General features: G+C 35.8%; 1 protein-coding gene across 1 annotated transcript in view; it reads left to right on the top strand.

Moving 5' to 3' along the window:
* Nucleotides 1-15709, top strand: part of LOC139081031 (connector enhancer of kinase suppressor of ras 2-like) — a 76851-nt gene extending 61142 nt beyond the window's left edge. The window contains exons 5-7 of the mRNA XM_070604723.1: nt 11805-11961; nt 12295-12747; nt 13473-15709. Of these exons, the coding sequence (XP_070460824.1) occupies nt 11805-11961; nt 12295-12747; nt 13473-13960 (1098 nt within the window). The 3' untranslated portion in view covers nt 13961-15709. The remainder of the gene's footprint in view (nt 1-11804; nt 11962-12294; nt 12748-13472) is intronic.
* The last annotated feature ends 2565 nt before the right edge of the window (nt 15710-18274 follow it).

Consider the following 18274-nt stretch of genomic DNA (forward strand, 5'->3'; position numbering starts at 1 on the left):
TTTGGAAATTATGGATAAAGCTATGTGCAGGTTTTTGTGTGGACATAAGTTTTCAACTGCTTTGAGTAAATACCAAGGAGCATAATTGCAGGATTGTATGGTAAGATTATGTTTAGTTTTGTAAGAAACTGCCAAGCTGTCTTCCAAAGTGGCTGTACCATTGTGCATTTCCACCAGCAATGAATGAGAGTTCCTGTTGCTCCACATCCTCAATAGCATTTGGTGTTGTTAGTGTTTTGGATTTTCACCATTCTAATAGGTGTGTAATGGTATCTTATTGTTGTTTTAATTTGCATTTCTCTGATGACATACGATATGAAGCATTTTTTCATATGTTTATTTGCCATTTGTGTATCTTCTCCGGTCAGCTGTCTATTAAGGTCTTTGGCCCATTTTTGAATACAGTTGTTCATTTTCTTATTGTCAAGTTTTAAGAGTTCTTTGTATATTTTGGATAACAGTCCTTTATCAGATGTTCCTTTGCAAATATTTTCTCCTAGTCTATAGTTTGTCTTCTCATTCTCTTGACATTGTCTTTTGAGAAGCAGAAGTTTTTAATTTTAATGAAGTCCAGCTTATCAGTTATTTCTTTCATGGATCATGCCTTTGGTGTTGTATCCAAAAAGTCATCACCATACCCAAGGTCATTTAGGTTTTCTCCTATGTTATCTTCTAGGAGTTTATAGTTTTGTGTTTTACATTTAAGTCTGTGATCCATTTTGAGTTAATTTTTGTGAAAGATGCATGTCTGTTTCTAGATTCATTTTCTTGCATGTAGATGTCCAATTGCTTCAGCACCCTTTCTTGAAAAGACTATCTCTTTTCCATTGTATTGCCTTTGCTCCTTTGTCAAAGATCGGTTGACTATATTTATGTGGATCTATTTCTGGGCTCTCTATTCTAGTCCATTGATCTATTTGTCTTTTCTTTTGCCAATACCACACTTTCTTCATTACTGTAGCTTTACAGTAAGTCTTAAAGTCGGTAGTGTCAACCGTCCAATTTTGTTCTTCTTCAAATTGTGTTGGCTATTCTGCATCTTTTGACTCTCTCTACATAAACTTTAGAATCAGTTTGTTGATATCCACAAAATAACTTGCTGGGATTTTGGAGGGGGATTGCATTGAATCTATAGATCAAGTTGGGAAGCACTGAAGTCTTGACAATATTGTTTTCCTATCCATAAACACGTAATATCTCTCTATTTATTTATTTCTTTGATATCGTTTATCAGAGTTTTGTAGTTTGCCTCATACAGATCTTGTACATATTTTCCTTGGTTTATACCTAAGTATTTCTTTTTTTGTGGGGTCTAATGTAAATGACGATGTGTTTTTGATCTCAACCTCCTCTTGCTCATTGTTGGTATACAGGAAAGTGATTGACTTTTGTGTATTAACCTTGTATCCTGCGATCTTGCTATCATTGGTTATCAGTTCCAGGAGTTTTTTGTCAATTCTTTCGGAGTTCCTACATAGATTATAATGTCATCTGTGAACAAAGATAGTTTTATTTCTTCCTTCCCAATATCTATACTTTTCACTTCTTTTCTTGTCTTATTGCTTAGCTAGACATTCAAGTATGATGTTGAAAATGAGTGGTGAGAGGGGACATCCTTACCTGATACCTGATCGAAAAGATACCTGATCCAAAAGATACCTGATCCTAAAAAGCTTCAAATTTCGAGTTTCTCACCATTAAAAAGCCTTGTACCTGATTTTGTACTGATCTTTAAAAACTTCAAGTTTATCACCATTAATTATGATGTTAGCTAAAGTTTTTTTGTAGATATTCTTAATCAAGTTGAGGAAGTTCCCCTCTATTCCTGGTTTACTGAGAGTTTTTGTCACGAATGGATATTGGATTTTGTCAAATGCTTTATCTGAATCTATTGACATAATCTTGTGATTTTCTTTTTTAGCCTGTTGATATGATGGATTACATTAATTGATTTTTGAGTGTTGAACCAGCCTTGCATACTTGGAATAAATTGCCCTTGGTTGTGATGTGTAGTTATTTTTATACACTGTTGAATTTGATTTGCTAATATTTTGTTGAAGATTTTTTCATCTATATTCATGAGAGATATTTCTTATAGTGTCTTTGCCTGGTTTTGGTGTTAAGGTAATGCTGGCCTTATAGAGTGAATTAAGTAGTATTCCTTCTGCTTCAATCCTTTGAAAGAGATTGTAGAGAACGGGTATAATTGTTTTCTCAAATGCTTGGTAGAATTCACCAGTGAACCCATCTGGACCTGATGCTTTCAGTTTGGGATGGTTACTTATTATTGGTTCTGTTTCTTTAATAGATACAGGCCTATTCAGATTATTTCTTCTTGTGTTTGTATTGGCAAATTGTATCTTTCAAGGAATTGGTCCATTTCATTTAGGTTATCAAATTTGTGGGCATAGAGTTGTTCATAGTATTATTTTATTAGTCTATTGATGTCCATAGGATCTATAGTGATGTCCCTTCTTTCATTTCTAATGTTAGTAATGTGCGTCCTCTCTCTTTTTTCTCAGTTAGCCTAGCTAGAGGCTTATTGATTTTATTGATGTTTTCAAAGAACCAGCTTTGGTGTTCTTTATCTATTGATTTCCTGTTTTCTTCATTGATTCCTGCTCTACTACTTCTTATGTTTTTTTCCTCTGCTTACTTTGGATTTAATTTGCTTTTCTTCTTCTAGTTTCCCAAGGTTGAACCTTAGATGATTGATTTTAGACCTTTCTTACTTTCTAATATATCCATTCAATGTTATAAATTTCCCTCCAATCACTGCTTTCACTGTATTTCACAAATTTTGATGAATTATGATTTTATTTTTATTTAAACATATTTTTTAAATTTCTCTTGAGATTTTTTCTTTGACCTATGTGTTATTTAAAAGTATATTGTTTAATCTCCATATTTTCTTATCTTTCTGTTATTGATTTCTAGTTTAATTCCATTGTGGTCTGAGAACAGACATTATATGATTTTTACTATTTTGAATTAGTTAAGATGTGTTTTATGGCCCAGAGTGTGGTCTGTCCTGGTGAATATTCCCTGTGGGTTTGAGAAGAATGTGTATTCTGCTGTTGTTGGATGAGGTAGTCTATTGATGTCCATTATATCCAGTTAATTGATGGTGTTATTGAGTTCAACTATTTCCATACTGATTATCTACCTGCTGGATCTGTCTATTTTGGATTGAGGGCTGTTGAAGTCGCCAACCATGATAGTGGATTCATCTATTTCTCCTTGCCCTTCTATCAGTTTTTGCCTCATGTAGTTTGACGTTCTGTTGGTAGGTGCATATATGTTAAGGAAAATTCACCCTAAGCTAACATCCATTGCCAACCATCCTCCTTTTTTCTTCCTTTCCCCCCAAAAGCCCCTATATAGTTGTGTATAGTCGTAAGTTCTTCTGGGTATGATGTTAAGTGAAGCAAGCCAGACAGAGAAAAACAAATACTGCATGATTTCACTCATATGTGGAAGACAAACATACCCTCAAGGTCCATCCATATTGTTGCAAATGAGATTATTTTTGTCTTTATTTATGGCTGAGTAGTATTCCATTGTATATATACACCACATCTTCTTTATCCATTCATCTGTAGAAGGACACTTGGGTTGCTTCCATGTCTTGGCTATTGTGAATAATGCTGCAATGAACATAAGGGTGCATAAATCTCTTTGGATTATTGATTTCAAGTTCGTTGGATAAATACCCAGTAGTAGGATGGCTGGATTATATGGTATTTCTATTTTTAATTTTTTGAGGAATCTCCATACTGTTTTCCATAGTGGCTGCATCAGTTTGCATTCCCAGCAGCAGCATGTGAGGGTTCCTTTTCTCCACATCATCTCCAACAATTGTTATTTTTTTGTCTTAGTAATTATAGCCTTTCTGACAGGTGTAAGGTGATATCTCATTGTAGTTTGATTTGCATTTCCCCAATAATTAGTAATGTTGAACATCTTTTAATGTGCCTGTTGGCCATCTGTATATCGTCTTTGGAAAAATGTCTCTTCATATCCTCTGCCCATTTTTTTTTTTTTTTGAGTAAGATTAGCTTTGAGCTAACTCCTGCCAATCCTCTTCTTTTTTCTGAGGAAGACTGGCCCTGAGCTGATATCTGTGCCCATCTTCCTCTACTTTATATGTGGGATGCCCACCACAGCACGGATTGCTAATCAGTGCCATGTCCACACCAGGGTTCCAAACTGGCGAACCCTGGGCCACCAAAGCGGAACATGCACACTTAACTGCTGAGCCACTGGGCCGGCCCCCTCTGCCCATTTTTTTATTGGGTTGTTTGCTTTTTTGTTATTGAGTTGTATGAGTTCTTTATATAATTTGGAAATTAACCCCTTGTTGGATATATGATTTGCAAATATTTACATCCAGTTGATGGGTTGTCTTTTCGTTTTGTTCATGGTTTCCTTTGCCTTGTAGTAGCTTTTTAGTCTGATGTAGTCCCATTTGTTTATATTTTCTTTTGTTTCCCTTGTCTAAGTAGACACGGTATTTGAAAAGATGCTTCTAAGACCAATGTCAATGTACTGACTATATTTTCTTCGAGGAGGTCTATGGTTTCAGTTCTTACATTCAAGTCTTTAATCCATTTTGAGTATATTGGTGTGTGGTGCAAGATAATGGTCTTCTTTCATTCCTTTGCACGTGGCTGTCCAGTTTTCTGAGCACCATTCATTGAAGTGATATTTCTTTCTCCATTGTATGTTCTTGGCTGCTTTGTCAAAGATCAACTGTCCATAGATGTGTGGTTTTATTTCTAGGCCTTCAACTCTATTCCATTGATCTGTGCATCTGTTTTGTGCCACTACCATGCTGTTTTGATTACTATAGCTTTGTAGTATATTTTGAAGTCAGGGATTGTGATGCCTCCAGCTTTGTTCTTTTTTCTCAGGATTGCATTGGATATTCAGGGTCTTTTGTTGTTCCATATAAGTTTTAGGATTCTTTGTTCTATTTACATGAAAAATGTAATTGGGGTTCCGATTGGGATTGCATTGAATTGTAGATTGCTTTAGGTAATATGGACAGTTTAACTATGTTTATTCTTCCAATCCATGAGCATGGAATATCTTTCCATTTCTTTATATCATCTTCAGTTTCCTTCAATAATGTCTTATAGTTTTCAGTGTATAAATCTTTCACCTCTTTGGTTAAATTTATTCATAGATATTTTATTCTTTTTGTTGCGACTGTAAATGAGATTGTATTCTTGACTTCTTTTTCTGCTGGTTCGTTATTAGTGTATAGAAATGCAACTGATTTTTGTAAGTTGATTTTGTACCCTGCAAATTTGCTGTAGCTGTTGATTATTTCTAACAGTTTTCTGATGGATTCTCTAGAGTTTTCTATATATAGAATCATGTCATCTGCAAAACGAGAGTTTCATTTCCTTGTTTCCAATTTATATTCCTTTTATTTCTTTTTCTTGCCTAATTGCTATGGCCAAAACCTCCAGTACTATGTTGAATAAGAGTGGCAAGGGTGGGCACCTTGTCTTGTTCCTGTTCTTAGAAGGATGGCTTTTAGTCTTTCACTGTTAAGTATGATGTTGGCTGTGGGTTTGTCATATATGGCATTTATGATGTTGAGGTACTTTCCTTCTATCCTCATTTTATTGAGTTTTTTTTTTATCATAAATGGATGTTGGATCTTGTCAAATGCTTTCTCTACATCTATTGAGATGATCATGTGGTTTTCCTTCCTAATTTTGTTAATGTGGTGTATCACATTGATTGATTAGTGGGTGTTGAATCATCCCTGTGTCCTTGGTATAAATCCCACATGATCATGGTGTATGATGTTTTTGATGTATTGCTGTATTCAGTTTGCCAATCTATTGTTTAGGATTTTTGCATCTATGTTCATCAGTGATATTGGCCTGTAATTCTCCTTCTATGTGCTGTCCTTATCTGGTTTTGGTATCAGGGTGTCATTGGACTCATAGAATCAGTTAGGAGGTGTTACATATTCTTAAATTTTTTGGAATAGTTTGAGAAGGATAGGTAGTAAATCTTCTTTGAATGTTTAGTAGAATTCTCCAAAGAATCCATTTGGTCCTGGACTTTTGTTTTTTGGTAGGTTTTGATTACTGTTTTGATCTCTTTACTTGTGATTGGTCTATTTAGATTCTCTCTTTCTCCTTGATTCAGTTTTGGGAGGTTGTATGAGTCTAGGAATTTATCCATTTCTTCTGTTATCCAGTTTGTGGACATATAGTTTTTCATAGTATTCTCCTATAATCCTTTGTATTTCTGTTATATCCATTGTACTTTCTCTTCTTTCATTTCTGATTTTATTTGTTTGAGGCTTCTCTCTTTTTCTCTTGGTGAGTCTGGCTAAGGGTTTGTCAATTTTGCTTGTCTTCTTAAAGAACTAGCTCTTAGTTTCATTGATGCTTTCTACTATTTTTTTAGCCTCTATTTCACTTATTTCTGCTCTAATTTTTATTATTTCGCTCCTTCTGCCAACTTTCAGCTTTGTTTCTTCTTCTTTTTCTGGTTTTATTAGGTGTAGTTTAAGATTACTTATTTGAGATTTTTCTTGTTTGTTGAGGTGGGCCTGTATTGATATGAATTCCCCTCTTAGAACCACTTTTGCAGCATCCTGTAAGAGTTGGTATAATGTATTTTCATTGTCATTTGTCTTTTTGATTTCTCCTTTGATTTCTTCATTGATCAATTGGTTGTCAGTAGCATGTTGTTTAGTCTCCACATATTTGTGAATTTCCCAGTTTTTTCTTGTAGTTTATTTCTAGTTTCATAGCATTGTGGTCAGAAAAGATGCTTGATATGATTTCAAGCTTATTACATTTCTTGAGGCTCACCTTGTTTTCCAACATACGGTCTACCTCTGAGAATGTTCTATTTGCACCTGAGAAGAATGTGTATCCTGCATTTTGGGGATGGAATGTTCTATATATATATTAAGTCCATCTGATCAAGCATTTCATTTAAATCCATTATTTCTTTGTTGACTTTCTGTCTGGATGATCTATCCATTGATGTAACTGGGGTGTTGAGGTCCCCTACTATTATTGCGCTGCTGTTAATTTCTCCCCTTAGGTCTGTTAATAGTTGCTTTGCATACTTTGGTGCTCCTGTGTTAGGTGCATATATATTCATAGGTATTATGTCCTCTTAGTGTAAAGTCCTTTTTGTCGTTATAAACTGCCCCTCTGTGTCTCTCATTATCTTTTTTATCTTGAAGTCTGCTTTGTCTGATATAAGTATGACAACAGCTGTTTTCTTTTGTTTGCCATTTACTTAAAGTACCATCCTCCATCCATTCACTCTGAGCTTATGTTTGTCTTTAGAGGTAAGATGTGTTCTCTAGAGGCAGCATATTGTTGGCTCTTGTTTTTCAAGCCAACCTGCTGCTCTGTGTCTTTTGATTGGAGAATTCAATCCATTTACATTTAGAATGATTATTGATATATGAGGACTTGATACTGCCATTTTATCTCTTATTTTCTGGTTGTTCTATATTTCCATTTTTCTCTTCCCTTGTGTTTTTGACTGCCATCTCAGTTTGGTGGTTTTCTGTTTTCTCTTTTTTTATGAATTGTGGCTCTGCTCAGATTTTTGGTTTAGTGGTTACCGTGAGGTTTGTATAAAAGATCTTGTAGATGAGGTAGTCCATTTTCTGATAGCCTCTTCTCTCCAATTAGCCTAAGCAGGTTCCATCCCTTTCCTCTTCCCCTTCTGAGTCATTGTTGTCATAAATTATTTTGTTTTATGTTGTGAATTTGTGACTAGGTTGAAGTGTTTGTAGTTACTTTTGATGTTTTCTTTCCCCTTATCTTTTAAATTATAATTATGTATTTGCTACCCTGTTCTGAAAGAGAGCTGCAATTTTCTAATTTTGTCTATTTATCTCCTTGCTCAAAGCTTTGTAGACTTTTGCCTTTTTCTTTCATGTATGAGTGCATCCTGGATCATTTCTTGTAGGGAAGGTCTAGTGGCAATGAACTCCCTCAACTGTTGTTTATTTGGGAAAGGTTTGATTTCTCCATCGTATCTAAAGGATAGTTTCACTAGATAAAATATTCTTGGCTGAAAGGTTTTGTCTTTCAGTATTTTGAATATATCATTCTGTTCTTGCCTTACCTGTAAGGTTTTTGTTGCGAAATCCACTGAAAGCCTAATGGGGGTTCCTTTGTAGGTTATTTTCTTCTGCCTTGTTGCCCTTAACGTTTTTTCTTTGTCATTGACTTTTGCCAGTTTTACTATTATATGCCTTGGAATAGGTCTTTTAGCATTGATGTAATTAGGATTTCTGTTGGCTTCATGTATTTTTAAGTCTGCTTCCTTCCCCAGATTTGGTAAGTTCTCAGCTATTGTTTCTTTGAGCAAGCTCTCTGCTCCTTTCTCCTTCTCTTCTCTGTCTTGAATACCTATAATCCTTATGTTGTTTTTCCTAATTGAGTCAGATTTTTTTTAGGGGAAAATTCACCCTAAGCTAACATCCATTGCCAACCATCCTCCTTTTTTCTTCCTTTCTCCCCAAAAGCCCCCTATATAGTTGTAAGTTCTTCTGGTTCTTCTTTGTGAGTTTGGGCCACAACATGGCCACTGACAAGTGAGTAGTGTGGTTCCACATCCAGGAACTGAACCCAGGCCACCAAAGTGGAGCATGCTGAACTTATCTGATTAGCCATCAGGGCTGGCTCTCAGTTGGATATTTCTTGAAGAATTTCTTCATTTTAAAAAAACTTAGTTCTCTCTCTTCTTCCACCTGAAGCATTTTGTATTTCTATCCTGTAAATCACTAATTCTTTCCTCCATAACTTCAACCCTATTTTTTAAGGATTCTAGATTATTTTTATCTTGTTTTGTTCTTCATTTCCAGAATTTCTGTTTGATTTTTCTTTATAGTTTCAATCTCTTTGGTGAAGTATTCTTTCCTCTCATTAATTATATTCCTGCACCCATTCAACTGCCTTTCTGAGTTTTCTTGTAACCCATTGAGTTTCTTTATGACAGCCATTTTGAATTCTCTGCCATTTAGATTGTAAATTTCTGTGACTTCAGAGTTGTATTCTGGGGACTTGTCATTTTCCTTCTGCTCTGAATTGTTGCTGTAGTTTCTCATGACATTTGATGAACTAATCCTTTTCCAGAGCATCTGTGGGAGCATCAGTTTGCAGATTCCACCTGCTACCACTGGGAGGAAGCAGGAGCTGTATTTCTTTTTTATTATTTTATTTAATTATTTTACTTATTTGCTGAGGAATATTCACCCCGAGCTAGCATCTGTCCCATTATCCCTCTACAACAGAGTGGTGTAGGTCTGCACCCAAGGAACCAAACCCAGTCTGCCAAAGCGAAGCACACTGCAGCAGTACTATGGATGCTCCCACTAGCCGAGAAAGCATTCACATACACATAGATCTGCTACCACCTCTTCTTATAGTCACACTGGCCACAGTGCTTGGTGGGTGGGGCTTCTTCAAAGGGTCTGAGACTGGGCCACTCGTTGGGACCACAGCAGCATTGTGGGCTCTTCCACTGGTCAGGAAAGAGTTCACACATGGGCTCAGTAGGATGCCATTTCTTGTTTCAGGTTTTCCCAGTCTGCTTCCCTGAGATTGGAATTTGAACCCAGAGAGCTATAGCAGCCTCTCCTTGGGACAGCACAGTTAGTTACCCTTGTCTGAAGTATTAGGCCCTTTTCATTGTCTTTTTTGAACAAAATCTTTTAGAATAGCTTGTATATCTAGGCAGATGAAGTTTTTTTCTTTCCTTTTTTCTTTTTTGTCTCCTGTTTCTCCCCAACTGTTTTTATCCTTTGGGTGTTTACCAGATAAACTCCTGGTAGTTATGAGTCTCCCTGACCATAGGTGGAAGCCTCTTTCTCTAGGGTGTCCCAAGTACCATGTGGGGTGTCTGGATCCTCTTCCAGGAGAGTAACAGTGGCCTTATCAGTATTTTTGTGTCTTTGGGTTTTGAGCATAAGGCTCTAGGCATAGTGGTATGCAGTAGTGCTTAATAAGGCATTTTATACATGGAATCAGTTGCATGATCTCCTCAGGGGTCTTAGGTGTGTCAGGGATAAAATGTCCCCTTCCCCTTTCCCTTTTCATTATGCATTCTTCCATTTTTCTAGGAGGATGACAAGTATCCTTGTACCCCACTGGGTCAGGGGATGAATTGCAACAGCAGCAAGGCAAGTGGCAACACAAGAGTTATGTCTAGAATGACACTTCTTTTGGGGCACAATGCCATTGTTGCTGAGGTAGATGTCCTCACACTGACTCCATGTGTGCCTCACAACACACAAGCACCTCTGAAGAGCACTCTCCCTCTACTCAACAGGGCAGGCTGAAACGTGTGGGAAAATAGCAACCCAGTTTTCTCCACCACTTGTCAGTATTGCCTGGTTGACTAATCAAGACCATCCCATAGCACTTGGAGGGAAGTCACACCTCTTTCCCTTCAGAGGAGCCTTTCATTAGCTTATCTAGTCAGTATAAAGGGGTACCTCTAGGAGCATTGTCCAGAAATCTAGGAATTTGACTCAGCTCAGACCAGAACTTGTGGAAGACTCAGCTTTTGAGTTCTGAATTTAGGCTTGGAACTCATGGCTACACCCAGCAAATGGAGCAGCAGACATGGCACAAGTGCATGCCAACTGGCAGAGATACTATCCCAGGCAGTCTGGTGGAACCAATTAGTAAGTCAAGAATAATCTAATGGCTTATCATTCCAGTCTGAGGCCAAATCACTCTGATTTCTGTGCCAATTGTTTTAATATAAGTTTTATTATCTAAGTATGATAAAGCCAATTAACCAGATGATTTCCATTGAAAAGATAGTTTGTTATACTCACAAATACCAAAAGTACGGGGCACCCTCCCTGTGGAGGTCCACACAAGGAAACACTGGTGTTGGTTAGGAGGCAGGAGGGGAGAGAGAAACTAGATAAGAGCCTTCACTGTGATTTCCACAGGAAGAAATAGGTGAGGCAGGGTAAGCAGGTTTAAGATTGGCTAATTGCTATAATTTCAGTGGGCTCTGGGGCATAGGAGCTGTCCCAAGTTGTCTGGTACCTGGCTCTGGGGTGATTACGGCAGGTATATAGTGGCCCAGAGTGTGAAAGCCTGATAAAGGAGGTAGTTAGGATGTGGGCTCTGGATTAGTCAGTTTGTGTACAAAAGGCTTGCTCATGGGTGAGTTGTTTACTGTCTCTAAGAATTGGCTAACTCTGAGAAGGGCAGTCCCTCCAGGGTCAGCAAGACCGTAGATGTCAAAGTATCAGAATACAGAAAACAGAAGACATGGTTAATACAGTGAGTTATATATCAATAAAAAAGATTTCTCAGAGCTTTTAATAGATTCCTGTACATTATGAAGTTATGAGACAGAATATATACTATTTTCCAAATTATTAGCCATGGAATCTTGTGTGTGTGTGTGTGTGTGTGTGTGTGTGTTGGAGCCTGATGAGACTAAGGTTCTAGGAAATACACTTTGGGAAACACTAGAATAGAATCTATCCATTGGAAAAAATTCTTTGGGTTATTCCTTATATTGTTCAGTAGATTTGGAAGAATGTGAGTATGTTTACAGTACTTATTTTATTATTATACTAGACTTACAAATCTAGGATAGAATGTGTCAAAGACAAGACAAGGATATTAAATGCATCAATGCAATGCAATGAACTGTGTATATTTCTATATAGCGAAAAAGTCCATAGTCTGCTTTTCAAAATTATTTAACAATTTCATCACATGTGCTTTTTACTGTGCTATGTAATCTTTTGAACTTGAATTTTCTTTCAGATTGTTTCTGCGAGTCCAGCCTTCCAATATAGATGTGCTCAAGATGTTTCTGATGAGTTCATCTATTTTCGTCCTATTGATGCAGAAGTTCGAGAAGAACCCAGAAGACAAAAACAACAGAAACAAACCTTAGCTTCTCATCAACACACCCGAGAAGGTATCCATTAGAGGGGCATGGGGATTACAAATCAAGTGGTGTTGGTGACCCCCACCACCACTAACTAAAACGTTAGAGAGCATTGCCCTTATAAAATTAAAAACTTCAGAGCTTCACTTAGAGAAAATGCCAGTTAAACCTCCAGGGTTCCCAGAATCTCAACTCTTAGAAGTTACAGGAATTTCCAGTCAGAGGAAAGGAGAAAAGGCACCACAATTATTGTTGCTGGTGTGCCTGGAAATGAGAAGCTAGATGATATAGAAATTCCAACTTTGAAATTCACTGGGCTTATGCACCTGGAGGCTTAAATAAATAAATGTTCACCATTCTCAGAACACAGCCATCCACGAACCCCAAGAAATCCGTGGCTGGAATCTCCAGAAAATGCAGAGTCTCCAAGAGATGATGACCTGGAAGTAGCAAAAAGCATGTATCCTTTTGGAGAAAGACCCATCTTCCGACATTCCTGGGAAGAGCTCTTAGAAGCACCACTGAACAGTGAAGGACTCCACATTCTCCAAACTACTCCTACAAAAGAGAAAGAGATTGGCTACCTCCGGCTGCCACCAGAGGAGAAGAATCAAGCAACCACCTCTCACAGGGGTTGCCATCTCGATGCCTTGCAAGGCCCTTTCCCATTGCTGCCCCAGCATCCTAAGCTTCAGAGGCAGCGAAGTCACAGCCTACCACGATACAGAAGCCGAAAATTAAATGTACCTGAGTTAACGTTAAACCCAGAGGAGACACGTTTCTTCTTTCCAAGTGATCATAATTTGCTTACAAGAGGTAAGATTTTTTAACTTGCTAGAACTATTTTTATAAATTACATGTAATTTTCCAGACAAGTAGATTTTCATTGATAAATTTATTTTTGAATTCACTACCTGGAAATCTATTTCTTTCTATCCCCTAAGTCATTAGCTTATTCTGGGAGAATTGGTTACCAGGCTACAATTTTAAGCCTTATACTTGGTGATTACAGTCTGACTTTCAGTTGTGTAAATTCAATCAGACACTAGTAATAATCATGTGAAAATAAACCCTTAAAATGTACAGGCTTGTTATGACTTCAGAATTCTGAGCAAAATATTCTGAAGAAAATATTCTCTTTTAAAAATAACTTCCGGCTAGGTAGGTAATCTTGAGAAAATGACAAGTCCTCACTCTATCACAGTTTTTAACCCATAGAATAGAAAGTTATACCCCCTAGCACACCCATCACACAGTAACTAAATAATAGGGACTTATATTAGAAAAGTTATGGGATAATGAACTCGCCTCTGCTCATTAAAAAAAGAAGCAAAGAAGAAGTAATTTCTCCATTTCCTCCTGTATATGAGCACCCTAGTTACAAACTGTGGTAATATTATCATGCTATTTTAAGTTGTTAAGGAGATTGGATTGGGATCAAATTTGAGTATATTTGTCTGTTATTCTTATCCATAGGATTTCTTCTCAAACCGAAGTTTATCTTCAATAATTTAAAAACATCTTTTGATTTTGTGTTTTAGAAACTGCAAAAGACGGAGACAGCATTGAAGAGGCTTGGCAAGAGGCCATTTTGTCAGCTTCTGGAGAACATCCTCCTTTCAATCCAAGCTTTGAGAATTCTTCTGCAATGAGGGGTAAAATTGGAATTCCTGTAGATAATACTAGACTTCCCAGGGGCAATGTTAAATTTCCCAGGAATAGTGTCATCATTCCCGTGGGTAATGATGGAGTTCCTATGGGTAATGTTGGGCTTTTCATGGATAATGCTGGGATTCCCATGGATAATGCTGGGATTCCCATGGATAATCTTGGAGTTCTCAGGGGCCGTGGTGGAGTCCCCATGGGTAACCTTGAAGTTCCTAGAGGCAATGGTGGCGTTCCCAGGGGCAGTGGTGTTGGAATTTCCATGGGTAATGTTGAAACTCTCAGGAATAATGTTGGAACTTCCAGACGTATTATATCCTCTCCACTTACTGAGCTCTCAAAGATAGGTGAACACCGTTTATAAAAACTGACACTTTGCAAAGGAGCCCTGATAGTTAAAGTAACACAGTTAGACACTAAACATCAAAGCAGAGCTGTACCAGATCTTAAAATCTAAAATAGTAAATGAAAAATCTAAATTCAAAATGCATAAATAAATACATAAATACAAACATTGTGGATATCTTTTATGAGAATTTTTGTAACTAGGTTAGAGTCTACTTACTAGGTTATTCTAAATGGCAACCCTCTATTAATCTGTGGAATAATTTGGTTGAATGGGATGAGTTGTGAAGGAGTAAGATACTTACATCATCGAGTCTAGATTTCTATTTAGTAAAGAGAAACAAAATAACAACTAAACTTCAAATAATATTGTACATCTCATAGTCCCCAAAACTTCTGGTTTTCTTGGATACTTTGAAGGACAAATGAAAGTGATCTTATAGTTATTACGTTATCTGGATAAGTCCAACTTAATGTCCAAGAAATTTATTGACTGAAAGTTAAAGAACCAGAAAATTTGGCAGAAGATTCTTGAATGCAATGATTCTCTGAAATGTCCAGATAGGACCTCTGAAGAAAGCTCACTAACAAGAGTATTTAAACACAAATATTTATTTTTGTGACACATATCTGACAAAATTGTAAATATTTACTGGAACGCCTTAAAAATACCAGGAGACAAACTGTAGAACTATAAATAGTATACGTGATTATGATGTAAATAATATGGGTAAGACAACACTAACAGCACCGCAGGATGCCTAAAATATTGCATGCTAAAACAATATTTTTCTTTAGGAAATTAATTTTTATTCTCCCCAACTACTAAATTAATTTGGCATAAAAAGATGCAGGGCAAAAAGGAGAAATTATTGAAATATTTTACTAAATTACTGAATAGGATGCCTTTCTTAGAGAAAAGAGGACCATTTTTCATTGTCCCAGATGATCAGTATAGTATTCAAATCACACAACCATAGTTATCTATAAAATTGAGTTTTCAAAAATATTTGTTTCACAAATCTCTTAAGATATATAAGGTATAACTGTAAGGTAATGAAACTCACTCAATAAACTAGATGAGGGAAATAATCTCATTACTTTGTATTCATACATAATATAAATTTTGTCCAAAGTTTTAGGGCATATGGGCCACTAATCGATTTGTACATTTAAATTTTCAATTTTCCTGAATAATGGTAGCTGTTGTTTTTACAAAACCAAGGGCGACTTAAATTATGGGTACCACCTAACCCCTTATTGTGTGCCTTACCAGAGAGTGCAAGGGGTGGTTATCTGTGGTCTAAGGGAAAACTCTTGCCCACTCACAGGTTCCATTTGGCCTATGAGGAAGGAGGTAAAGAGGCTGGCTAGCCTCCCTCTTTCACTCTGCTCTGGTTCAGTGTGGTTACTGAACCAGGGCCTTGGCCTCAGAAGAAAAGGAAAGGTAGTGAGATTTCTTTCTCCTATTTCTTACCAGCCCAGAAGGTAGGATACCATTTCAGACTTGAATAACCTGAATTTTGTATGGGGTGGCAAAACCACAGAAGTAATGGAAGAATACGGGCTGCCATACTTCAGTTACTGCCAACCCTTGACTGAGTAAAAACCAAACTGACAATTCACCTTGTTTAACGACCTACTCTATATGCTCTCTTGTCACAATAACTTTGTGAAACAGAACTATTGCATTTCTAACCTTCAAAGGGAACCACCTCGTGAATGCAAAAAGAGGTTAAGTAAGGTGGAAACTGAGAGATGACTTACTAAGAACTAACATTTACCAAACAGTAAGTGAAAAGAAAGAAAGCAAACAAAATTATACTCAACTATATATAATACTGATATATAGTTGAAGATGGTCACTAAAACAAAACACCACCATCAAAAACAACAAAAACCCTGCTGTGTGAGTGTTATTCCTCATGCTTATGATGCACATAATTTTCAATATTGTGTTTAGTGGCTTAAAATTTAAATATAAAAATTATGTGTAAAATGGCCAGCTGCTTCTTCTTTGTAAAATTTTAAGAAATTGAATGAAACTAAATTAGGTAAAGAATTAAATGTGAAGACGGTCTAAGAAATATAATTATCAATCCTGTAAAGAAAGTTACTTATAGCATTCATTTTATTCTGCTAAATATTAGTTCAGAACTGAGCAATGCAAAAGTTTCAGTGACACATAGTTATCTATCTTAAAAGACTGTGCCATGTCTTAGGGTTATCTATGTCAAGTAAATTATCTAAAGTCACTCAGTAATCTTCACAATTCTACAGAAAAGAGAGTAAGGAGCACGTAATATATTGGATAAGAAAACTTCATCGCAAATTGGATCTGAGGGTTTCATGAAAAAAAGTTAAAACTGCAGATCTAAATGCATAATGTTGAAGAAAGAAAATGAGGAGCCATTTCTAACTCTCTTGCTCTTACCAAATAAAAGATAGATTAAACTTATCTATTTCTATATTTTAATATATCCCTTGTAAGAGAAGAAGAAAATTACTTGCTAAAGTGATGATGGCATAAAGTGGGAGAAAGAACTCTAAAATTTTCCTGCATATTTTACTATGCAAGAAAGAACAGTTGATGAGAAAACAATAATATATAGTTAGCTTAACAACCCCAATTAGTCAGATCATTTCTTTCCAAGGTTCTAGAATATGGTGAAGTGTGCCCTACTCAATGTGAGTAGGAGATTAATTCTTCTAATGTTACAGATTTTTTTTACATCCTATCTCCTGATTAGGGAATTATACAAAATTGATTTTTATTTTTAAATTAAATTGTACAATGTGCACTTAGACAAGTCCAAATGAGTTTTAATTCACAGTTAGTTACTTAGCAATTCTGATTTTAAAAAGAGAAAAGTTTTCCTTAATAAATAAAGTTTCATTTATCTCTGCTTAGGTCTTTAAAAATTAACCAATGGAAAAATATTTTCGATGGCTAATATAATGGAGATAGAAAAATTATCACAAAAACACCCCTCTAAGAACCAACAAAAATATGGTATTCAAATCACTTAACTGCCACCTTCATTTAAATCAGTATAGTGTTAGAAAAATATTTCTCAAAGCATTGAATTGAATTCAAAAATATTTTTGAAGAATTCTGAGTAGAAAACTCATCCATCCATAACCACAACCGGTACCTTAGACCAAAAGGACTTCAACAGTTTGTAAAATATCTTCTTTTTCTAATCTTTGAAATGGTCTGCCTATTACTAAAAGTTTTAATATCCTTAAAGACCAATTTCCTTTTTACTGAATAGTAGCAATAAATGTAAAAATTATATAAAGTAGAATTGTTCATTTTTATATTGACTTGACCTTTTTCTGCTATTTAAAGTTGAAGTTTACCAAAGTGAGACATAGTATATAAGAAAATTACTGCTGTCCAACTAACAAAGGGCTATGACCATCTGGTGCACAAAAATGAGCTGACTGAGAAGTAAAATCATTTTTACATTAAGAACAACCTAAGAAAACTGAATTTTAACTAACAATGAAAAATGATCTTGAATTCTAAATTGAGGCCAAATTGTGTCCATAGTTAAAAAGTAAAATGGAGAATTGAGGCTTTATACATGTAGTGAAACTAATTTATTTCAGAAGACTATAGTATCAAGGTCCATTATAAAATTAAAAAATTACAACTATAGAATAAATTTTAACCAAAAGAAAAACCAGGCAAGGTAATTGTTTTTGATGATTAGTCTAATAAACAAATGTATAACAGTATCCCTGTCTAAGAATGAAGCAGATACAGACAGTATGCATTATTTATTCTAAAATCCATTAACTAGTAAGAAAGCTTCGTTAATTGCATGTGATATTTCCATCTGATGATTATATTTTAAGTATGTTTTAGAAGTGAAAACTCAAAATATAGCAAAGTGCTTTTAATAGGTCATAGGGTGTAAAGTACATGTGCCTTGTACATAATTCAAGGACAGAGAGCCTTACTGATGTGAGTGACAATCTAGTGGAAAGTGAGAGGAAGACAGAAGAGAAAAAAACTAGAATAAAACAGTAACTTTTAAAGTAAATGATGTTTTCTTAAAAATATTAGTTTGAAAGTATTTTTTTGCTTTTTCGCTCTTTTGAAAGTTGTCATTTTATTATTTATTAATATGAACAAATAAGCCTTAAATTAATTCAGCTTTACCATTTACATCTCTAAATTTTATACTGTCCCCTGATCCCTTAATTCTCACTCCTTATACATATTCCTCATCCCAACCCTTACTCCAATCCGTCCTTCACCTTATCACACCTCCCACCTCTACCCTGTTCTTGACCTCTTCTCCATATCCTCCATACCTCATTC

This window comes from Equus przewalskii, chromosome X (genome assembly GCF_037783145.1).
Source record: "Equus przewalskii isolate Varuska chromosome X, EquPr2, whole genome shotgun sequence".
In the NCBI taxonomy this organism is placed as follows: domain Eukaryota; kingdom Metazoa; phylum Chordata; class Mammalia; order Perissodactyla; family Equidae; genus Equus; species Equus przewalskii.